This window comes from Excalfactoria chinensis, chromosome 6 (assembly GCF_039878825.1).
Source record: "Excalfactoria chinensis isolate bCotChi1 chromosome 6, bCotChi1.hap2, whole genome shotgun sequence".
NCBI lineage: Eukaryota > Metazoa > Chordata > Aves > Galliformes > Phasianidae > Excalfactoria > Excalfactoria chinensis.
In genome coordinates this window covers 21,411,021-21,436,462 of record NC_092830.1, presented here as the reverse complement: position 1 = coordinate 21,436,462, position 25,442 = coordinate 21,411,021, and the positions used below count along the sequence as shown (strand labels likewise).

The 25,442-nt window shown below is 38.6% G+C and overlaps 1 protein-coding gene across 7 annotated transcripts in view; it reads right to left on the bottom strand.

Annotated features, from left to right (window-relative positions):
- MAPK8 (mitogen-activated protein kinase 8) overlaps nt 1-25,442 on the bottom strand; it is a 46,276-nt gene that overhangs the window by 16,494 nt on the left and 4,340 nt on the right. For 6 of the 7 annotated variants that reach the window (XR_011904228.1, XM_072340970.1, XM_072340971.1 and 3 more), the window contains exons 2-6: nt 9,666-9,832; nt 7,299-7,428; nt 6,133-6,191; nt 5,861-5,999; nt 1,155-1,320 (exon numbers count right to left, since the gene is read on the bottom strand). Coding sequence is in view for 6 of the 7 variants with exons in the window: in XM_072340970.1 (XP_072197071.1) it covers nt 1,155-1,320; nt 5,861-5,999; nt 6,133-6,191; nt 7,299-7,428; nt 9,666-9,787 (616 nt within the window). In the remaining variant the exon portion in view is untranslated. Of the gene's footprint in view, nt 1-1,154; nt 1,321-5,860; nt 6,000-6,132; nt 6,192-7,298; nt 7,429-9,665; nt 9,833-16,330; nt 16,353-25,442 lie in introns of those variants that run through there. The other variant, XM_072340968.1, reaches the window with a different exon arrangement.

Here is a 25,442-nt window from a genome sequence, read left to right as displayed (position 1 = left end):
AACAAGAACAAAAAAGAAATCAGTTATAGTTTCTGTATGACCTGAACTTGCCCTAATGCTATGCAGTTGCCAGGGAAGTATACAGACTGTATTAAAGAACCCCCTAAAATATGGCAAGCCCCAGTTGTGTCTATATCCAGAGAAGCCATACAGTTCACCTCACCAGGAGACGGATAACAAAGCCCCCAGCATTGCAGCACCTCCTGGGACTTACTGGAGAACTAATAGATAACAGGTTTAAAACACATTCAGCAAATGGTGACCCTTGTGCATGATGCACACCTGAGGCAGAAGCATCAAGTGAGATGAACCGACAGCAGCAATAGCAGATCAATGAAATGGCAGCAGAACCAGAGCCATAAATAGACCTTCAGGAAGCACATGTTTCTTTGGTTTCCTAAAGGACACTAGGTGTTCATTTAGAAGATGGTGTGATTTTTTCTCAAATGCTAAATGCTTCACCTATTATTATTATTATTATTTTTATTTATTTATTTATTTATTTTTTTAAGAGAAACAGAGGGCCAGAGACAGAGTATGAGGAGGAGGGAAACACAAGCAAGCAGAGGGACAAAGTAAACAAGTTTCCCTGGAACTCATCACGGACCTCAGAGAATGTATACCGCTTGTTAATGGGGCTCTGCATTTTTCTTCAGCAGCATTGTTGAAGAACTTAATGCAACAGCTTTAAAGTGGGCTGGTTTTAATAAAAACAATGCCATGGTAGGTGGCTTGAGCTTGTCTGTCCCCTACTCTTGGATGGCTTTACTGAATGTAGGTTTTTAAACCTTAAATTCGGGACACACAATTACAGTTTACGTCCCCATCAGGAATAAAATCAGATGAAGGTATACAAAGGTATGTACCACATCTTAAGAAAATATAATTCCCTTTCTTCGTTAAGAAAAATAAATCTACCAAGCAGGTCACTTAAATTTTTAAACAAACAAGGCCCTCAATTTTTTCTCCTATTAAATGTAAACGTTATTAATGGAATTAGATAAATAAATTGGTGTACCCAGAATCTGCAATTTGGTCACATGCCTAAATTATAAAATCTTTTACATCTTGAAAAAAAAAAACATTAAACATGTAAAATGTGGCGTGCCAAACAAAAAATAAAGCTATGCCAAAGAAAGACTATATTTGCTGACCGTTTTCTTTGTATCCCATCCCTAGGATGACCTCTGGTGCTCTGTAGTAACGAGTCACTACATAAGGCGTCATCATAAAACTAGTTCCTGCAGTTCTGGCCAGTCCAAAGTCAAGAATCTTCAAAGTGCAGTCTGACTTTACTACTATATTACTGGGCTTTAAGTCCTTTAAAAAGAAACATCATATATGACTACTAAGACAAGCACAAAGTACTCGTTGGTTCACATTTTTAAAAGATAATACTGCTAACATTAATCCCCACATATATGACTAGGTCATTTCTATAACTGCAGTTCATTTTCCCCCCTGCATTAATTCACATGCATTCAGCAGACTATAGAATTAATTCCCTTCTTGTGCTTGTAGATTCATATAGCAATTAAAGAAGGAAAATACAACTAGTGTTACAAGATATACTAGCAATGTGTGAAATAAATTGAGGTTAGTATGAAATGTTAGCTCCAAGAAAAGGTCTAGAAACTGTTCACTGGAACACCAGTTATTACTACAATGCAGAACACAAGTAATGTGACAATTGCAATAATCATTACAATATAAAAATCATTAGAATTATAACATAAATGCAAAAAGCAGAAGATTTCTTTGCTGGTTGGGGCTGCATTACCTCTTTTCAACCAATGCAGATACTTCTCTGAACAGGAACAAAATGCTCAGGATTGCATAGATTTAATTTCTCATTTAGCATTTGGTTTACATTGTACCAAGTTTGGTGACCAAACTCAAAAGGGCACCAGTGAAAAACTGCCAGATACTTGAACATTAAATTGGAGTGAAAAATTACATACTTTCCAAGGTTCTTAGTTGGAATCTTGGTTAATTTTACTCTCTTCAGTTCATCTTCAAAATTATATTAGCAATAGGGGCTTTGCAATGTCTACACAGACATTCTCAGTCATTATCTCAGGATATCTTACACACATCTGAATGTCACAGAGCAATCATTATGAGCAGAGTAGGTTCAGAATAACTTTGTCATCATAAAATCCTTCATAACACATAAACCACCCATACAACATCGGATATGGGAGAGGACTCTAATATTTTAGCTGTGGGTATTTGATAACCAGCTCTTTCTTTCATTGGTTCTTAAAGATGTAAAAGTAGTAACCTGTAAGATTTTCATTTGTACTTGTATGCCTTTCAACAAGCCCCTCAGAGGGCTAAGCTGCACTAAAGACAGGGAGGAAGCCAAGGAAGAAAACAGACTGCTTTGGAACAATAGGATTTTAATGGGTAATTAAATGTCTTGCATACTTATGTATTCACACATGCTTCCAAATCGCACACACAAAGACTCTGAAGACAACTTTGACTTAAAAGATTTTCAAATGCCATGAATAAATTCAAGTATTAAAAGGCATTTCAGCTACTCAATATGCATATTTCAGATTTTGCTAAAATCCTGTTTATTATAAGCTTTATTTTTGTACAAATCTATTATCTGGAGGATGTTCACTGGAGAATCTCAGGTGCATTCTGCGAGTATTAACTGTTTGTCCTCCCAAAGCTACATGATCAACACTGAAAATGCTGCCTAGACTTTCTCTTGGCAAGAGGAAAAACACCATGAAAACAAAAAGTAAAATTTAAAGAGTACTGCCTAAGATTTCTGTACCCTGCTTGTGTGTCATGAAGCTTAGGAGCATGTTTTCATGCAGAATTACCATTTTTCAAAATGATGCAGATGTCTGTTGACTTATACCAGATTTCAAATTCTTGCAAGACCAATACCTCATGTTTTAAATAAATGAGGACTCAAAAGATCCTGTGAGAGCAATTACCTTCGCTAGACTGTACAAATACATCCAGAACCTATAGTAGAAGACATATCACCATCCTTAAAAATGTAAAATATCACTGCCTAGAAAAAAGAGATATTCATAGCAGTCTCCCCATTAGCCAGGCATGTGGGGCATCTCTGGAAAGTAATTCATGTTTTTTATCAGCTAAATTTTTTGGAGAAGATTCTTTCTCTTTCTAAAGAATGACTGTCTGAAGGGCTACCATTAGTAGGCACTGTAAAGTGCCCGAAATTAGGCAGAATACAATGTTACAGAGACTCCATGCAAGACTAATGAGATAGGTTATGTCCTTCAGCAAGTTAGTGAGGCGTGACCCAGCAGCTCTATTATTCACCCTCCACAAATTGCAAAATATAAATGAATGTGTACTTGTAGACTTGCTGGAGACTCCATCTCTGCAAAATGTTTTGAATACCGCAGTGCTCATCTGACAACATTTATTAAAGTCAGTGCAAAGATACAGTCAAATTTTTATCAACCTAAATCTTTACCCAATGCCATGAGAACTAAATATATCTTCTGCAACTTACAGGTGAAACATTTCAAAATCCTTTGTGTGTAACGCCTGCCTTGTTCCATGATTCTGGTCTGCTATAAGAAAGCACCACACTCATTTGCATGGCAGACAGCATGCAATGCTACAAGCACACATGGAAAATATTTTAGTTTCAGTCATTTGTCAAGCTTTGAAAAAGTTGAGTGCTGAGGTGGTACAATCATCTCAACTGTGCTAGGAGTTGAACAACAAAGTTAAAAAACATATGAAACTACCAATAGCAAAAAATGCTTATAACTTTTAAGGACACCAAAGAAGTGCATGGAAATTACTACCCAGAATGTTTCAAGGGCAGCCACAGTAGTGCAGACTATTTAAGGAATAACAAGTTTCAAGAAAGCTGCTATATGTAGATACTTGGGATAGTGCTGCTGAAAGCTCAGAAGATCCATAAGGAGTTATTAATGAAGCCACACATTCCATATGCCTGTTTCCAAGCATGTCTTATTTGCCTTCTGAGATCTCATTCAACTTGTTCCACAGAAAGAATTTTGACACATCACACCTTAAAATTTAAAGGAGCAACACAAAGAGCGAGCAAGCAATGTAAATTTTGCTTGCACACAGTGAAGCTTCAAGAAGTCATACAGCAAGTTGCCAAATGAAAGTCTACCAAGAAGACATGCAAGTGAAATGTCCTTCAAAATTATTCATGCATACTATTTACATAGCTCTCGTATCCATAGTCAGTCTCATTGGAATGGGCTACCTCTAAACTCTGTATTAATGCACAACATGAAGTACTTCAGAACTCCACCCATATTTACAAAGGCAGGAAATGTATCCTCAAAGCTGCCCTCACTGCTATTCAACAGCCTATGAAGTAGGAGAAAAGAAGCAACTGTACAAATGTTTCCATTTACTACTGGTTTCTACATGCTCAGTGATTCAGTGCCTACTTTACAGGAGCACAAACTGTCCTTGAAGCAATGCCTGCACTAGCACTTACTGCCTGCCTGCACTGACCCACAGAAAGAGACTCACTGTCCATTCTAGCACATCTATAAGCATGTGCAGGGTAGGAAGGGCAGGGTGCAACAGCTGGGTGTTGCTTCTGCCTATTATTCTATCCCCAGCTCTTTCAAACAGTCATACCAGGGCAAACTGTATGTGTGAAGGAAGCCTTCACCTTCCCTCCCTGAGCACTTAGCTAAAGCGAGGCAGCAGATGTGTACTGGAACCAGCTGAGGAAAAATGTTCTGCCGTTTACATTCTATTTGCTATTCATACAATATGCCAGTACTCTTGAATGAGAAACAGTAGACTGAAAGGGAGTGTCATACTGCCAGTTCTAGCTTGCAGGCCATTCCACAAAGAGGTGGACTACTGAACTGGACAAGCACCGCAGCACAGCAATGCAGTTGTAGCATTCAGAGTTGCTGCTCATGATTTTGCTGTGTACATCATCCCTGGGTAATACTACACAGTACTGGCTGAAAGTACTGCATATGTGTAGCTTTAATTAATTTTTCCTGCATCACTTCTCTCTACAATAAATAAATAAATAAAGATCAGTCAAGAACGTAACACTGTAAAAATATAAGTTTACACTTTCCCAAAACTACAGAAAGCACATTGGAAAAGTTATAACTAGGCAACCTCAAGAAATCTTCACACTATACATAAATATGTAAGTAAGATGTTCAACTTGAGTAGGTGATCTTAAATTCAGAATGTCCTCACTGGATTTAACACATACAAAAGCCATTAGAAAAGTAAGGGTCATTTTTGCCTGCAGGCAACCTGAAGGAATGCTTTGTGACACACAGGTGTATGAAAGCCCCACACACTGGTCTTTATCATGACCTGTTTCTCTGGAGACTTCAAATACTTATTTTCTACTTTGTTAGTAAAGGAGCTGAAATAAATTGGGCAGTTCTTTCGAAAGATGGAATTTCAGGTTTGGTTACCAAAACAACAAAGGTGGAGGTAATTTCAGATTTCCTGCTGTGACTACTAAAATTGAGCACGATATAGAATTAGAGAAGGTAATGCAACTCACTGTTAAAATCTTTTCTTTTTTTTTTTTTTTTTTACCCTGTGCAGATTATTTTCAAACAAACCCAGGAAAAACATCCAAGAGATTCATTCCAGAATTACAGAGGAACAAAGTCAGCCTGATGATTTCCTTTCAGCTTTCTCTCCCTGTCTATGGCATAGGCTACAGAGCACTGTTTGAATACACATTTCTGATTTTTTTTATTATTATTATTTTTTTTTTTTTGGCTCATTTACATTGAATCAAATCATTTAGGTTGGAGAAGGACTCTAAGATGAACACGTCAAAACTTGATGCAATGAAAAAGTAACGCAGAAATTCACTTACCCTATGTATAATTCCAGCTGAGTGAAGATGTTTGATACCACACAGCATCTGATAAAGGAGATAGGACATTCGTTCATGGTCTAGTTCCATCTGAATCACTTGGCAGAGATTTGCATCCATGAGCTCCATTACTATGTAGCTTATAAAGAGAAAAAAGAACAATAAGAACAATCAGATAGCACTGCCAATTTACTGTGTTCTTTTACCTTGTTCATCTTTCCATGTTAATATTTTTCAAGTTAATTCACAGCTTTAGTTCAAATCAAACTTACACATCTTGAAATTCTTCCAGGGATTTTTGTGGTGTGAACACATTCAGTAAGCCGATTATCTGTAGGGAAAAAGAGAGGAAGTATAATCACATCACAGCAATAGCAAAATTGCAAATCAACATTTCAAAACTGATATCCGTCATCCTGACGCAATCTTCCTGGTATTCACTGAAGCACCAGATGCTCAGTGTCAACCATGCCTAACATGCTGTAATAGATGCTAATGATTTTGTGAGAAGAATTCTTCCTCCAAAAATCATACAACCTAAAAACATTTTGTGTGAATTAAAGATATCTCCAAAGTTTAAAACCTGAAGAAATTAGTCAGTCTTTTCTTGCTCCCTACTTTAAATTTAAGGAAATTTCATTAAGATTCTTATTGTGTATGATGAAAAATTAAATGAAAAAGTACAAGAAAACCTACCAAAGAGATACCACTTTGCCACTGACAGAGGTGAAGCAAGAAATTGATCCAAAGACAAAAAATAGTAATTTTATAGTATTTTCCAGTTGCTAAGAATGGATGGAACGTACAGCAACAGGTCAAGATATTACTCATCTAAAGTCAAGCAGGATTGCAATAGTTAATAATCACACAAATCATGCTATTGGGGAAATTTTCCTTAAGAGAATCTGCATATAAACCTAAAAGCCAGGAAGAATTTTATCTTGTAGTCCAAATCCTATACATTTATCTTTTTTTTTTTCTCCCAATATCTCTAGTCAGCTCTGCTCCAGAGCTTCTCAAGCATCAGACAGTTTCTGCTGTCACAACATAAGATTCCTAACTCATTCATGCATTACAAAATAAAGAAATAAAAACTATTGCGGGCTTTTTCCTCCTACTTGTTTAGCAGCAGGAACAGAAACAAGAATGCAGTTACCACTCAGAGTATTCTCATTTGCCAGCTGTCTGTAAAATGAAGCAACATAACACTGTCTCCCTTCCTGAGTCTGAAGGAGGAGTTTGGAGACTGGACAGGTATTGACACTAGCCTGCAACAGCTTTTCTCAGATCCTTTTTTACTTAACACGGACATATGGGCAGGTTCTGAATGCCACTATAATCTATAAATGATGTAATCTATGGAATGGCCTTTAATATGCTCACAAAGAACAACCACACAGCTGAGCTTTCAGTATTTAAAGCAGAACACTCCACTTACATTTTTGTGATTAACGCACTTCATAAGAACAAGCTCTCTGTAGGCTCTTTTAGCGTGGGTTTGATTCTGAAATGGTCGGCTTAGTTTCTTGATTGCAACGTTTCGCTCAAGGATGGCATCATAGGCTGCACTGTAAACAAAAATAACATTATTTCATATCAGTGTTACAATCAGTTTCCACTTTTCCAGATACCACGTATCAAGTCTGCACATAAACAAAGCTTCCAGTATTAATCAGCTTCAGGGAAGGTACCAGCAAGGTGTTCATGTATGCTATGCAATGCAAAATTCTGAAAGATTTTCCCAGACTCATAGTCCTGCGACACAGCAATCACCGCTAAAAACTGCAGCTCTGTTTCCTAGAACATCTGCCTAAAGGTACTGATCTCTTGCCACTCATTAGCACTGAAGAGCAGACTGCCTAAAAAGATCCAAAATGCTTTAAACATAAAACCCACATCAATTTTACATATAATTTTTTTCACTGAAAGATAGGGAGAAGAAGAGAGGAAAAGTAAGTTTTATATATACATAAGGACCTATATATATATAGGTCCCATGCTCTCATTTATTATGCAGCATGCAGCTGTTTAATATGTTTACAACAAGAGCACTGACATCAAGATAAAACGAACAAAAAAAAAACCCAACCAAATGCTAGGACAGCCCTAACATCTCGATGTCTTCAAATAAGAATAAAATTCTGTTTGCAGATAGTTGCCAAGATTGTTATATGATTCAGTAACACAAGCTGCTTAAATGATGAGGATTGTTAGTGGGGACAACTACTGTACATATCTCCATGACAGAAAGGGAGGGATTTTGTTTTCTGCAAGAAGTAATACAGCAGCTGACTACTGTGCAGACTCAGGAAATATTTGTCAGCTAGTAAAAAAGCCTCAGCAGGGAAAAATACCATTTTATTGTCTCTAGCTGAGAATGGTATATAAAACTAATGAAGAACATCTGCCAAAAATGGCCAGTGTTTACCAAACACAATTGGAAATATGTTGTCTATACACTATGTAGGCTTGAATGATCTTTTTTTAGTATCAGTAAACAGTATAACTGTTTAGTCACAAGGGAAAAAAAAAAAAAAAAAAAAAAAAAGAAATTGGAATAGCATATACAGATAACGTTTTGGTTGTTTATATTTCCTCTATCTACCTGTAAGATATTCCATATCTTATGAGAGAGAAGCAAAGAGGAAATCAGGAAAAAATGACGAACTTCTAAATCTGCAGTACATAAACATAGCCTTAGAGTCTGTTTCAGTGCAGAGCCTTTTGGTCATCTACTTCAAAACTACTTCAGCAACAGGACTAGTGGGGATGGTCTTAAGTTGCACCAGGGGAGATTCAGGTTGGATGTTAGGAAAAATTTCGAAGCAGTGGTCAGGAGCTGGAATGGGCTGCCCAGGGAGGTGGTGAAGTCACTATCCCAGGAGGCATTCAAGGAATATTTAGATGTTGTACTGAGGAACGTGGTTTAGTGAGAAATATTGGTGATAGGTGGATGGCTGGATTGGATGGCCTCAGAGGCCTTTTCCAGCCTTGGTGATTCACAGAATCACAGAATTGTAGGGGTTGGAAGGGACCTCTAGAGATCATCAAATCCAACCCCCCTGTCAAAGCAGGTTCCGTACACCACGTCGCATAGGTTGGTGTCCAGGTGGGTCTTGAATATCTCCAGAGAAAGAGACTCCACCACCTCCCTGGGCAGCCTGTTCCAGTGCTCTGTCACCCTCACCATATATTCTTTCAAATTAGGCTGAATTAGTGGAAATGAAAAAACAAGGAAACAACCAGCTCAACCCAAATCACAAGAATTATATGATATCTGCTTCAGAAATGGGTAAAATTCAACCATATGAGTGCTCTGGTTCATTTCGGGACAATCAGAGTGGCTTAACTGAAACAGTTCCATTTACCATAAGCATAATTTGCTTATTATACTGATAGTCTGCATCTCAAGCACTCACTAACTGGTGTAAGACACTTCTATAGAACTAAGTAAAACAGGTCTCTAGCAAACTATTTTAAGAAGAAAAAGCTTGTAGAAGCAACAAATATAAAGAGGTTTTTTGCTTTTATTTCACACTGAGCAGTGTGGCTTAGGATCAGGACTAGTTCCTTTATCCAGGTTTTCCCCATTAATTTATGAGACTCAGGACACCTAAATGAATTTACACATAAGGGCTCCAGTTCTGAAGCAGGAAGGCATGTAGGTTAAAATAAACAACAAAACCCATTGTGGATGACTAATGATCACCAACACTGCTTTTCATGTAATGTATAATTGTAAAGGCACTCCAAAAATTCTATTAACAGAACTTAAAAGTATATTTATACTTTAAAGAAACCTTACCATACTATCCCTTGTGCTCCCGATCCTATTGGTTTTAAGTTTTGATACCGTTTCAATACAGTGAACGTAGAATCCCCAATTTCAACACTGTAGAAATTGTTGTCACGCTTGCTTCTGCTCATGACGGCAACTTAGGTAGAATGCTTCATTCAAATTCTGTTCCCAGCCTGTAGAGAATTAAAGAAAATTAAGATTTTACAACTGTATTTAATATAACAAAAGAAAAATTCCCCATAATGTATGGAAGGTACTTCTCACAGAAGGCCCATATGCTGTTTTTTTCACACCCGCAGGAATGAGACGATGTGTCTGAAAAGTTTTGGTTTTAGGAATGTGCCTCAGGTAGGAATCTAGAATGGAAAAATATTAAATGACCGGTGGCAAAAATCTTACATGGCCGTGAATGGAAAATCAAAAGGTTGGTTATGTCATCCACAGAGCACAGAGCGTTGCTGAGATTACAGTGTAGTCTTATATTGGCTGAAGCAGAGAAAGAACTCAAATCACCCCAGATCAATAGGTAGGACAAAAAAATAAAAAAAATAAAAAAAATAAAAATGCTATCAATAGAACAATGACAGCAATACGGATGAGAGCTTAAAAGAGGAAGTAAAGAGAAGTAAGCTGAAGTGGAGAAGCAGGAGCACCTCCACTTGCATCTGAATTATCATTCCTTCTTTCGCAACTACTTGTGTTGTACATCAAAAAACTATCAGACTTTGTTGTTTCAGCATGGGGTATAGTTTATCACTTCAGCTAAAATGCACACTCTTCTAGCATAAAACTGACTGACTTGAGAAGAGTCAGCTCTCAGAAAAACCATTTATTCCAAATTTTTTATGGCAAGCCAAGGTGAGAGATGCAAGTCAGTCACTGGGAGGCAATGAGGAAGCCCTCAGGTCAGCAATGAGAAGTCTCAGAACATAGGTAATGCTTTCCTCTGCCTCCTTTTCACCTGGCCATTACAGCTTCCCTAGTCTGAATCAACTGGCACCAACTCCACCTGTGCCCCTGCCTCCAAGTTTCATCATTTCTGCACCACTGAGAATTTAAGCCTCTCAACTTCCTAAGCAAACTTGAATCCACTCAGTGCTTTGCCCCCACTCAGCTCAGCCTCCCTTGTGCCCACTACTCATGGAAAGTGCCCTCAGAAAGCACCTGGTAGTGCCCAGCTCTGCAAACACAGCTCCTAGAAGAAAGTCTAAAGGTTTCACTTCTTCCCATCTGCTAATTGACTCATGTCTAGTCTTATGAAGTCTAGCTTCAAAGATCCACACCAAAAGTTTTAGTCTTTAAATATTAAAGTAGTTCTAAATGTAGAAACTGGCAGAATTTCAAGATTCTTACACAAAGTATCCCCAGAGTACTTTTCATTAAAACACAATTAAGTTTTATCAGATAACCACGCCTGCCTGAAATTTGACGTTTTGTTCCACTTTCTAACAATTCTGGAGAATCATGTACATGAAGAAAGACAGGATGCAGATTCCAGATTTCTATTATTAATGAGGAAAGTGATAATGCATTTTTCCCATTAACTGTGAACTTGCCAGAACACAATTGCTGTCAGTAGGGAAAGAAACCTGTTAAATACTTCAGTTTCCCCTCATACATCAACTATTGTGAGTTGCCTTGGAAGTATCTTGCCTTAAGCAAAGGTCAGCCTTCTGGTGGTACCCCTCAATTACTCAAGGTAAGGATATTCCAAAGTGGGACCCTATGACATTACAGTGTAATTTGGTATATTAATTTTATAACTCTGCATATTGCCATAGGTAGTATTTACACAAGAAAGCACAACATACAAGGAAACTTTCCCCATCTCGAGACTGTGCATAATTGTTTGAGTCCACTAATAGGGACTAGAATTAATTAGTTTTGCATGAGACTGAAGATGGTCAACAATTTCTGCTCATTGCTTCTTTTATAGACTGATGAAGTTGTAAAAACACGACAGTGCTAAAATACTTGGATCCACTGTACCTGTAAATGTCTTTCAAGATTTAAGACAAGAAACAACTTAAATATATATATATGACAGTAAAGTCTGTGACAGTAAATATTATGGCTAACTTTGTAAAGTATGAATATTTAAGAAACGTTTCATTGACACTCCATTCTGTTTCTCCTCCACAAATGAGTAATACTGACAATCAAGATTAACATAATTTCTTCACCCAGCTTTAATTTAAACATTTAGAACAGCAGTAAGATGTCAGAATAAGAGAAACCATGGATAGTAATGTTTACGTATACATACACACACTTCTGTCATTGACTTCTGTTTAAAGACAGACCACGTACCCTGGTGTTTCTCAGCAAGGCTGTTCTACATAAACGTGTTGAATCCAAAATATCTGTAAGATAACACACTGCTGTACTTCAGCACTAATCTTCATCTTTATGTATTAGACATAAAGCATCCAGTTTATTATTCAAGACACAAGACAATGTATAGACAGTGTATGCTAAAATATTTTTCTAGTAAGCCTAAATACACCAGATAGAAGATTTGGGGATGGAAGGGTAGGAAGGAGAGGTAATCTCATGTTCTCAGTTTTTCCTTAAAATCTCAGTTCAGGTGTACTAAAAACCTTAGTAATGGCTATAAACAATGGAGACTGATTCAGTAGACCTACCTATGAAGAATGCATAGACTGACTTCTTTAGAAGACTGAGAGAGGTGATGTTCATGCCATATCCCACTATGTTGGATAATTTTGTAAACTATCATCTATACCTGACAGTGCTATGAAGGAGTCATCAATGCAGCAGAACGTCAGCTCTGCTCAGTACACCTCCAAGTGCAATGTAAGTTAATGAGCTCAAACCAGAGCTGGCTCATCTGAGGTTTATGGCTACATAGAGCTGACGGTTCCAGATGAGGTTATCAGGTCTGTGTCACCAGGTCACTAAGGCTGGATTTGGGCAATCTGACATTTTGTTTTTAGGACCCTGAGAAGTTAAGGTGAAACAACAGACAACTAAAACACCACTACCAGCTCAAAGAGACCCTAAGAGTTTTATCCCTGAGTTAAGTGCAGAAACTTTATGTATCTGCAATTAGAATTTAATTGGAAGACTGTGCTTTCAGCTAGACATCTGAGTATTTCACTTCAATTCAGCACTATCATCAAATAATTTTTTCTTGGCTATCACACCTGCTAGCCTTCATGTCATCAAGATGCCAAATCTGTGCATCTTCAATCATAAATCACTTTAAAAACAACACACATATAACAGACTTCCATGATGCAGTGACCTGAATGCATGCACTCCAGGCACACAGAGAAAAGGAAATGGAACAGGCTTTATGGAAGAAAGAAACTCTCAGTTTATGTAAGAGCATGAAATATTTTATGACCTCTTCTGCACTCTTCTCTCTGAAGAGACAGTAACAGCTAACAGGAAAGCTTCAAAGGTTGCCTTGTAAACTGACAAAAAGCACACATTTCAGACATCTTTCTCCCTTTGAGAAAGAGAAGTGGAACCCAAGAGACAATTTTCCCACAAGGGACATGTATATAGACTGCATACTGCCAACTTAAAGGGTGGAGAAACATATGCTCCATACAGCTAAGTCTCTAAGACTGCTTGTTAATTGCTGTTTTATACCTTTGCTAGGCAACAAGGAATGAAAATCAAAGATTCTTACAGTGCTGCATTCGGCCATATAGGCTATAGCGTACAGTGCTTTATTCTCAGTATCCATTTACATAACAAATTGTTTGTATTCAGTTGGATCCAACTGTGGTAAAGGAACACAGTTGAGAAGACATTTTCATACCCTAATGCTTTGAAATGTAATAAAATATACAAAATGAGAAAAATCATTCTAAGGAACAACCACCATTAGTTACAAGTTTTCTCCAGCAATCTTCTGCTAAGAGCAAGCACAAATGGGCTTCAGAAAAGAAAATTAGGACACTAAACCTGCAAACAGTCTGTGGGGCAAGACAAATGGAAAAAAGTAGTTATAAAATAAAAGTTACATAAATTAACATCATAATTGACATAAGATAGATATCAACAATCATTCAATAATTCTACTTAGAAAATTCCAATTGAAATACGTCTATAACTAACGTAGAGAAATGTGTAATGGACATCAACATTACTGCAAGTATATGTTAGATTGCTACTGAAAGCAAAACATTTGTGCAGAATAATCAAAGCTCTCACATTCATGAATTTCATTTATTTGTGAATATACAATTCAAACACTGCTGATTTGTATGCATCCCACGTTTGTGAATGCTTGTCTAATTTTCAGCTGTCACATTTAAAGGCTCCTGGACATCTGCTAAATGGTATATTGTAAATGGAGCCTGGTTTTCAGATAGTTAATAAAGCAAATGTTGAAATACTCAAGTTCAGGAAATGAGGAACACGGTAATTCTGTTTCTTAAAGGTAACTTCAAAACTTGCTAAGCTATTCACAGGTATAACCAGGGTTTTAACATTCTCTTTTTCCTTACCACCCATGGAACTGAAAGCTGTACTCTGCAATACTTCAAGCTTTCTTGAATGCCAATGGATAAGGAATTTAGAAAAGGGAGTTAAAATCAGCTGGGTAAGCACTGTGGTATGATATTACTAGACTATCACAAATGCTTAAGAAGCCCGAAAAATCTCAATCCTATTCTAAAATGAAATATTCTCATTGTTGACTATAGGATATTCTTAAAATTCTGCATAGCTTTCAAATTATGTATTCACAAACCAGATGGTTTTACATAGAACAATTTGCACACAATCACCTAAACTAATCTTAAAGCTGACTTACATTTGATGAGGTCCCTAGATTGTGCATAATTGACACAGAAGTGTCTCACACTTAACCTAACATACATCTGCAATATAGGAGTGTTGTGCTTAGCTTCTGCCACACTGGTGCAGTGTCTGACATGGGAGTGTGTATAAAGCAGAGGTTTGGAATTGATTTTCTCCATGCAGAAAGAACAGCACCCAGTGACATTTATCAACACATGCTGAACATTTATGGAGACCACACAGTGGATGTGAGCACAGTGAGGTGGCGGTGGAGCATTTTAGCAGTGGCGACAGTGGGTCACCTTCACTGGTGCAGATGTTTATAAGCACAGCATTCAGGCTCTTATCCGTTGCTGGCAAAAGTACATACCTAATGGTGGTGACCATGTTGAAAAATAGTGTTTTGTAGCTGAGAATTTGCTCTATCAAACAGTGTTACTGTGCTCTTGGTATCTGTTGTTGTTTCTATGAAAACAAAAAGGAGGCATTACTTTCAGAGCAACCTACTACACAGTTTGTATTTGTGAATGTTGTGAGCTCTAAGCAAAGGAAGAAGCATGTCTTCCTTTTGACAAAGATCAACTAATTACATTGCTTGGAAGAGTATTTGCATAAAACTGCTTTGGTAAGCTACTTGTAAGATAAATGCTTCTAAGTTCTTAACCTAGTGAAAAGTTAATGCTAATTTCTATTAGTTATCAATAGAAATTCTCCTAAGAAAATCTTAATTTCTGCTGAATTCAAGTTAGCATTATCAACAAGAGGGTCTCAAAGATTTGTCATCATATCTTGAAAGAGCCCCTCACAAAACAAGATTGATAATTGGATTTTAATCTCCAGAACAGATGTCTCTCCCCAGATCCTAGTTCTGTTTGGAGCAGACAAGTAATCCTATCAACTCAGAACATGGGGAGCTTTCTTACAACCACTGTAATGTACAAGACCCCAATAATCTCCAGGTGCTCTGTGTCTCACATTAATAGTGACTGATACATACATCTCTCCAGTTTCCAGGTTGCTTCTGCTCTATAGTCCCACACTTCTCCTCAAGGCATAGAAGTATGTGATATCCTTACCCTATTTCCTTTTCCACTTCAAAATATTTGCCTCCAGCCTTAGGATCAAACTACCCTGTCTGTAGCTTCCAGCAGAGGCTTCCCTGCATTTCCTCACCGACATGGTTCCTTCCATCCTCACAAACTCCTGACCTTGCACTTCACCCTAACACAAAGAAAGAACTGCATCTCAAAAGCAGTAATAGCAAATAGGCATTTTCATTTCTCATCATAATTAAACTGATCAGCTCCTGCTTCTAGCAGCTTCTGCTGGTGAGCGGCTGGCACAGAAGTGGCAGCACAGAGCGTGGGCGAGTGGCCTGACTGAACCCAACCACCAGCACTTGGGAACCTCCTCCTTGCTGCATAGGGAGGGAAGGAAGAGGAGAGCTCCTGCCAGCCCTCAGACAGGGCTTTCTACAGTGAAAAGGAACAAGCTGAATTCCCAAGCAGAGCTTTCCAGTATCAGCTGCTGGAAATTCAGCCCCTTGAGCTTTGCCTCCTCACACTGTTCCTGCACAAGGAAAGAGAAAGGAGTTGGGGACACATGATGTAGTGTCACTGGAGCCAGGCAGGGTTAGTCACACAGGCAGGGACCTGCAGCTGGCATGTTGCCTAGCACTGCTTCCATCAAGCTTATCTGATCCACACCACAGTGCCTAAGCCAGAAGTGAATGCTTCCATAAAGCAGTTAGAGTTTCGGGAACCTCATCTCTTAACGTTTCACAAACTGTGCTACAATTTTCATACTATATGAAGGGATACACTATGAGCACTATTCAAGCACTGTTTTCACCTCCATGTTTTACGCTACCTGAATTCCCTGACCTAACTTACATGAGTTAACACCTCCTCTTTTCTTTTCTTTTCTTTTCTTTTCTTTTCTTTTCTTTTCTTTTCTTTTCTTTTCTTTTCTTTTCTTTTCTTTTCTTTTCTTTTCTTTTCTTTTCTTTTCTTTTCTTTTCTTTTCTTTTCTTTTCTTTTCTTTTCTTTTCTTTTCTTTTCTTTTCCTTTGGAAAGCATTAACAGCTGACCCTGAAACTGAAGAAACCTAAAGCTGGAGAAAGTGAGCAGCACCAAGATGTTTTAGGACCAGGCAACTGTAAGCTTTTCTATTTCCACATTTGGAGTAGCTCCAAACTTCGTGAAATACTGTCAGATGGAACTACTATAGTAGAGGTTCTTTAACAGTAACAAAAGACATGTGATTGGCAGGAATAAAGTAACAGTAACGAAGGGAGTTAGTTACAGATACTAGCACTTGGCTAGGAATACATAAGTGCAGGATCACATCTGAGCACTACGAAGCTGCAAAAACACCTCCTGTTGTTAAACACAGCTCCACTCCCAGTGCTGCTGGCCAGCTGGCGCAGACAGGCCCACCCAGCTCCAGCAAGGACTTCACACACAGCTCCCTGCAGAGTGCAGACCAGGCCTACACAACTACTTTGCATTTTCCACAGAAGCTCAAAGTGTACATTTATGCAAACCAACTGGCAACATTTTCTGAAGTAGTTAAAAAAACTGCTCTATCTGGGTAAGGTCAGCAGCGCAAGCTTCAAACACAGAACCTGCAACTACAACATTTGAATACCCTCTACATAAAAGTCAATAGTAAACTGCTATGCACACTTCTAAAGGGGATTCTTACATTGTGAAACACCTTTTATGAAACACCCAAATTAAGATAATCAATATAATTTGTGTTGCTTCTAAAACATTCACTTTAAAAAACAATAAAAATCAGAAGAGGACTGTATCAGATACATCGGCACCATACACATTGCATAAGCAGGAAAATGAAGAGCAGAATAATAAGTGTATCCATATATTCAATTATTCACAAATTATACATGACTTTTGCAACAACTCCCATTTCAAAATAGGCATCTTCTGCTTTTATCAATAAAGCTCAAGCTGGGAAGATTTTGCCCAATCCACCTTCTCAATCTTATATCATTTTCTCTCTAAAATACTGTCAACATAATACCAGCTTATGAGCCACAGGCCTCCCACTAAAATGAAAAAAACCCAGTCCTTCTGAAGAGTTATAGTATTACTTGTTAACAGCACGGAGACAATAAAATAGATCACCACAAAGCACAGGAAAAAAAAAAAAATACAAGGGACTGCACACTTCTAGTTATCTTATACACATTCATATGACTGAAACTGACTTGAGCACTTTTAGATCTACTCACTTTTTTTCTCCCCTTTATGACAGTCCCTAAAGCAGCTGGTTACAAAAGAAAACCATACACAGACTTCGGGCAAATGGACAACATCTAAATTCACAGAATCACAGCGGCTGGAAGGGACCTCTGGAGATCATCTAGCCCAACCCCTGCTAAAGCAGATCCCTGCAGTAGGTTGCATGGGAAAACATCCGGACAGGTATTGAATATTTCCAAAGAAAGAGATTCAACAAGCTCTCTGGCCAGCCTGGCACAGTGCTCTGCCACCCTCACAGTAAAGAAGATCTTTCCAATGTGCAGATGGAACCTCCTGGGTTCCAGGTTGTACCCATTGCCCCTTGTCCCATCACTGGGCACCACCAAAAAGAGGATGGCTCCACCCTCTCAACACTCACCCTTCAGATATTTCTAAGTGCCGATTATGGACACTAGGAGTTCTAACTTGGTAACTTGGGAAGCCATATAAAATAAAACAGAACCAAGATTCAGAAAACAAAAGATTGAGAAGACAAGTCAAAGTAAACAGGACTGTCTAGAAATCATATCACTCATGAGAGCATATCCAGTGAAACCAAGAACTACAGACAGCTGCCTGGGCAGAGGCCAGCACCTTACTGCCATGCAATTCCCCATTTAACAACCTAGCTTTTAAAAACTGTTGTAATTGAAAATGAACCAGCAAATATTTGTTCTGGGAAACAGAGGATGCAATCTTAACAGAAGAAATGAACCACCTAGTAAACCTAGCAGATAGATGCTCTTCCTTGTCAGCCTAAAGACAAAGAAAGAGAAATCAGTAAGGGAACACATGCTATCATGCATTGTGAAAACTTTTGCTTATTTACCACTCCTTCTGCTATCTCTCCCTCCTTCCACTAAGGAAGCAAGGAAGTCTGCTGGTATATGGAAAGGTAAAGGAAACCCGATACTTCCTCACCATCTGGGAATAGCAGGCACTTGGGTCTAGGGAGATTTCCTGGTTTCTGGTACATATGTTTCTAAAAGTGCACATACTCTGAAAACAAAGAAAATGATAGAGTCACCAATGTATGTACTTAAAACAGTCTGAGAACTGTACTAAAAGCTTGGCAGATTGAGATTTACCCAGATTCCAACTGAGGCCTCAGATACCCAAGCCAGCAACAAAGCAGTGCACAGCACATGCCACGTTCCCGCACTTCTCATGGTCATGTCCTTTCCTGTAACATGAGCAGCGAGTAAACACAGCTGCTGTGGAACACCAGCCCACCCTCCCTGCTAAGTGCTCCCCTGGGCCAGCAGCACTTCTTTAGCATACATATCCTTGCTAAGTTATAAATCACTTCTCATTCCATATATCACAGCACCATGCAACTATATGGCTTTCCAGGTCTCTGTACTTTGTGTGGTGATAACAGATCAACAGAGGAGGTCACACAGTGAGATGTGTTTCTAATGCAACACACTGCAGAGTTCTTTGCTGTCCTTAAGCTCTTTTAAAGAAGCTATTAGACAGCTGTAGAGATTTCTTAAGACGAATAGCCTTTGCTTTAAAGATAGGTTTAGAATTCACTTGTCATGAAGATGTAAATAAAGAGGCAGATAGTCTGCAATACTGACAGCCTGTAAGCCAGCATTTGCAACCCTGAGGACACTCATCCTACTTCTCTTTTAAAGCTTTTATATTTTTAAGCAGATTCTAGAATTTTCATTCTTCATAAAGAGAACGAAGCTGGTGTCATTTCTCGAGAAGAAACATCAGGATGAGTACAGCTACATCTACCAAAAGAACCTCATGCTGCATATAACCTGCTGTACTACATTTCACAGGACTAGGTCTCTGTAGCTTCTTCAGCATAATGTCACAAGAACCTGCTTCTCTACAGATGGTTCCATGATGAATCCCATTATCACAGTATATGAAAGTAACACTTTCCCAACTGTCTCTTGTGGGTCAATTTTGACACAGAAATCATAAACTAGAATGGCTCCATCAGAAGAAAACTTGTGTAATTCTACAATTTGGCATGGAAGCCATTATGACAGCAGATTAAAGGACTATTCTTAGCAAAACTCTCTTTTACAGAAATAATAGGATAAGGCAAGGATCTTCTACTTCCTTAATCCTTTTTCAAACAAAGATGATACAAAAGGACAGAAGATGGAGAGAGGTTCAAGGTAAACATTCTTTAAAAGGCTTAAAATATACAAGTGCAAAACAAAGCTGCTAGGAATGAGGAATCTTACAGATGGCTATTAAAAACACCATTTTGTTTTCTATAGGCTATTCTAAGTTCTATGGTAGGATATATTTGTTACTAGCACTTTTTGTTGTTATTTTTACAATGTTAAAATCTGAAGACAGTGGAAATCCAGGGAAGCAAGACTTCAAAAAGCTGGGTAATACCAAATTCAACGATGTCCAGAAGTGTGATCAGAAAAGAAGTTAAAAGTCCCACTTAAACCAGTCCCCTTCCACACAACTGGAACTACTGCACTCCAGCAAATGAGACTTCATATTGCATTATACACTTCCCTTGGGGGCAGAATTATATGTCATCACCTACTCAACTTACTCAAGTATTTTATAAAGCTTAACAGTAATCTAACTTAAAATTCATGAGCAGAGTATAAGTTATCAATCTGGGTGTTCTGTTACAGCTACCCACCTAAAGGAATGGTATTTCATAGGTAAAAGGACAAAAATTTGCCTGTGTATGCAAGGCCCCTACCCATCCAGAGACTTCTAGAAAAGCAGTAATGCAGTGTCAGAAGGCAGGCCAACAGTAAATATTATTCTGGGTGCCTCAACAAGATCTGCACAAGGCCAGGAGAGAAATCTGGTTCCAGGGTTACTCTGGGGTAGGAGGAAATGCATGTTCTTGAACCTCTTTCACAGAGGAAGAAGTATCCAGAAGCTAAGTGTTTCAGCAGATGCAGCAGACTGAAAGATTCTCTGACTCTTTTAAAAGGACACAAGCAAAGAAAAGATACCAAGTGACCTAAGAAACTTACTAAATACCAAAAGTGAAGAAGACAATTGCTACAGAACACCAGAGAGCCACAAAACAGCTGGGGGAAAAAGTTTTCAGTGTGTTTTAAAAGTTCATTAAGGAATCACATCAAAAGTTTGACCAAAAATAGTAACTGTAAAATGTTTTAACTTTAAATCCCAGTTCCAAAAACTTAGAGTCCAATTACAAATGTGCTACTTTCACTAATTCATTCATTTATCTGTTAAATACAAGCAGATTAAAGTGCTACGAAATCCTGTCTTGAGTATTTGCCATTAAATACCTCAGCAATAAGAGCGTTAGGATGGAACAAAGAACTTCAAAATATATCACAGCCACAGCACTTACAATTCCTTCACAGTTCTTGCCTGTAATGCCATACAGTACTGCACACAATCATTTATCGGTGAGGGGCACTGGGGTTTTAAACTACATTTCAAAATAAAGGCTTTGCATTTTAGGTCATTTGTGGAAAATGACACTGATGTACAGGATTCACTGCAAGCAGCAACAGAGTGCTCTGGTATCCAACTTCTTCCTCTTGGACTTCAGTAGTGCCTGATATCTTACAAAAAATATTCCTAAGACAGACGTTCCTAAACTAGAAAGCCCAGGAATTCCCATTCTTTATTCAAGAACGAAATATTCAGAATCACTGCTATGCATTGAATGCTAGTTGTGATGAGGAAGTTTCTGAGGAGAAGCAGGAAGAACCAACCTCAGATGAAAGAGGAGAGGAATAAAGTAGCTCTAGTCACACCAAGATTTTCTGATTTCCCCTCAATTCCATATTATCATCAATGAAACCCTTGTATGGCCAACATAAGCTTATTAGAAACTGAACTTTTTTTGTTCCACATCTTGACATACAAGTGGCATAAGAATCTTGTCACGTTGCAATTTAATAAACAGCGGAAGAAACACTGGCTGTTGTTCAACAAGGAAGAGCTTTGCACTGCAGGAAGCAATGCAAAGAAAGACACTCTACTGGAAAGCTTGGCTGCTTGTTGAATGAACCGCTCTCACACACAATGATCTTTCTGTTACTGTGCATCTCCTGAATATTCACTTTTGGCACTAAACAAAACAAGTAGACTCAGCCCGCACACCACCAACAAAGTAAAGCTTCTTAGGATATCGTGTTACTACTCTTCTCCAAACTGCCCAGGAAGTTGTGTTTCTCTCCATCCAAAACAGGCACAATGAACAATGACCAACTGATCCATGCTGACCAACATGTCAACTGCCACATTTACCTTTTACTGTTTAAATAATAAAACTTAAGACTAAATGCTAGAAGCAATGTTTGTATTTTTATACTTAAGATCCAGGATTCATCATTAACTACTGTCAGTTTCATTCTGGCATAAATGTAGGCTCTAAAACTTTGAAGAATACATCTAGGACCTGCAGAGATGCACTACCACTGACATCAGATTTCCCACAGAACCATCTTAGAGCCACGCATGAACAGCTGCGTGCATGTGTTTAAGATGCTTTCTAAAGAGGCAAAACACTCTGGTCTGTAGCTCCCTATTCTGATGGCCACCCCTTCCTTTATGTTTGACATTAACATAATTCTAATGTGTTTGTACATTTAATGACCAGTAACTAAGAAAAAAAAAATTAAAAAAAATTGCTGCAAGTTGTCATCACCTGAAAGCAGCACAACCATAAGGCCAAGAGCACAGAAGGACCTGATGAGGCTCTTCTTCTCTTCTTCCCCCAGCTGGCATTAGCCCTACCACTTCTCTGCAATGTGAACTGTGCTTGTCACCAGCTGGGAATCACACCTGGTTTGCTCTGTGCCACCATCTCCTAGAGGAACCATTGCCCACCCAGCAGAGGATCATAGTTGTGCAGCAGCGACCGCCAACATGCTCCTCCTCTGCAGAAGGCAAGCCTGGACAAACTTCAGCTGGCTGCATTGCTGGGTACTTCAGGCTGTTCTGTCAAAGATGAGATTTTACGTTCACCACAGTGAACACAGACATGATAGGCACCATAACCTTTGTTTTGTTCTTTACATTTGCCTGCAAGCACTTTTGGCCTAATCAGCTGGAAAGCTCAGTACAGGGCAGAGAAATGCCAGGGTTGCCACTAGCAGACTTGAAAGAAGATACTTATCACATCTCACTGTTTTTTCCTCCACAGCCTCTAACAGCCTTTTTTATCTACATCATCTGTGCCTTTGTTTTACCAACTACCTTAGGCTACCTCAAAAATAAAATAAACACACTAATAGTAGAATCACAGCTTGGAAGCAATGCCTGGGGATCATCTATCTGCACCAGAGAGGCACACCTTCAAACCTGTATTTTGTATAGGATTGTTCAGGGCACTGCTGGAAGTATCCACAGATGGAGATTCTATAATGCCCTGGGACCTTGGCAGTGTTCCATACCTCATCATGGGAAGATATTCCTTTCATGGTCAAATTGAAATTTCTATTTTTATAGCTTATGAGCCTTATTCTTTTCACTGTGCACCTTTGAGCCTGGCTCCACCATCTCTACGACCCTTCTTAATGGCAGCAATTACATTGCTACCTGTGCCTTCCTCTGCTCCTGCTGCCCCCATCTCTTTTCCAGCCCCAGCACCTGAGCAGCCCAGTGACAGCCACTCCCTCATTTGTCTCTTAGTGCATGACCTCAGAATATGTGTGAACCACGGAGCAGTACTATAGCAGGAGCTGGGCAAATGCCCCACAGATGTGAACAACTCCCTCTCTATACCTGCTAGCCAGGCTCTTCCTGATTTCTAACTAGCCTTCTGTCCAGCTTCTCCTCCCCCAGGAACCCCAGGCCCTCAGCTGCAAGAGCTGCTCCCCATCAGTGACCAGTTTATGCACCTAAGTGCATTCAACCACATACATCCACAGAGCTGGGCACTTCCCTGATCGAGAACACAGTCAAAAACATGATACCTGGTGATAATTTTTCTCATTTCACTACAAACCAAATCCCAGATAGGAGATAGTTGAGGTTTTGTTTAGAAAACTGAGATACAAGATAAGTGTTTAAGAATGAATGGACACAGACTGCAGTAACTGGAGCATGCACTTTAGCCAAATTTCATAGTTAAGAGTAAATACCAGGATATTTGCCTGTATATTTTTAGGCTTTTTAGTTAAAAATAGCTTGGTACATAAGTCATCAGAGATTGTCAGAATTGCATGTTATTTATTTAAATAAATACTCAAAATTCACAATTACAGGGAATGGGCATTCCAGCACCTCTACAGAATTAATGTTTCCCTTTTTTGTCTATTTGAAGTGTATGCACAAGAGCACATGCATATATAGTATTTGCTTTGTTTGCAACATGGATGACCAAAGTGTACTTCTTGCTGGTCACCATCTAGCATTAGTCTACAGTTTCCAACTAAGAAAGATTAATAAGCATCCCATCTGTTCACATATCAAGCAGCATTTATCCAACAATAAAAGTGACAATATGGACAACAACTATGAAGTTTATTTTAGTAACACGCTCACAGGCAAACCATTTGGATGGGAAAAGAAACAAGGATTAGCTATTAACCACTTAGGAATAAAGTGCTTGAAGTTGAAAAGCATTGCTACTTATAAGCTTAGTACCCCAAGATTATCATCTCCTCACACATGAATTTAAGAAGAATGCAGGCACTAGAAAAAGCCTGACAAAACATTTCACAAAATTAAGAGCAGCTAAAGTAACAGTACAGTGAACAGAGGTGCTTGGGCAGTTCTCTTTGTGAGGACAGTCTGTGCACAGAACCAGGCCAGCCCAACCCTGTCAGCTCAGCCTCTTGGAGGAGTTTGGACCCAAAGACTTTGCACAAAAACCTGTGGCAGAAGCAAGGCACTGTGCACTGTTGGAAACAGACAGTGAACTGGAGCATTATTTATGCTATGCAGACTGGGAAAGACTTCTAGCACACAAAAGGAGACTTGCTATCAAGCCTGGCGCTTTCACTGAGCTCTCACACCAATTTTTATAACAGCTAAGCAAAATTTAAGTTCTATCTTTGAAATATATTGCAGTTCTTTTTGATTAAATCCATTTTGATTTAACAGTTCAAATTCAAATTCATTTAGTTGAAGGGTATATCATACGTAACTAAAATGATTACTATTTATTTCCCATATATTTTTAGTCAGTGTTCTGGCAATGTACTCTGCTCACCACCAAGCGGCCCTGAGCTTCTTGGCACATCCAAATTCTAAGACTACACATTTCTTAAAACAATACCAGTCACAGCTGAGCAAGGCTGCAGTTTTGCCACAATTTATTTATTTATTTATTACTTTTTATTTTTACAGACAAATAGTACTAAAATTCCCCTTGATATTTGGTGTATATAAACAGCTCAAACCCCTCAGTGAAACACACCTGGAGTTCCACATTTTGAGAAACAGCTGGGACAGAAAAAGAGGAGTAACCCAAACATATTGTTCCTGAAGGCTTCATCTATTACTGAGTTATAATGGGCTGGAAAAAACTACAAGTTCTAAGCACTACCTGAACAGCAACCTCTACCAAGCAGAAAAATCTAAAAAGATAAACGCTAAGTATTTCTGAAGCACCACATAACGTTAGCGGGCATTTGTATTCCTATGCCTAAAATATATCCTATAATAAAAAGAAAACATTAACCATTTTAACTTAATGTTCCTGACATCCACTTTTTAGTCTCAAGTAAAGTACTGCCTCACCAGGAAATTGTTTCTTCACAAAGAGTATTTAAAGAAAGTGGAAACAAAAGCAGATATCAGTCCT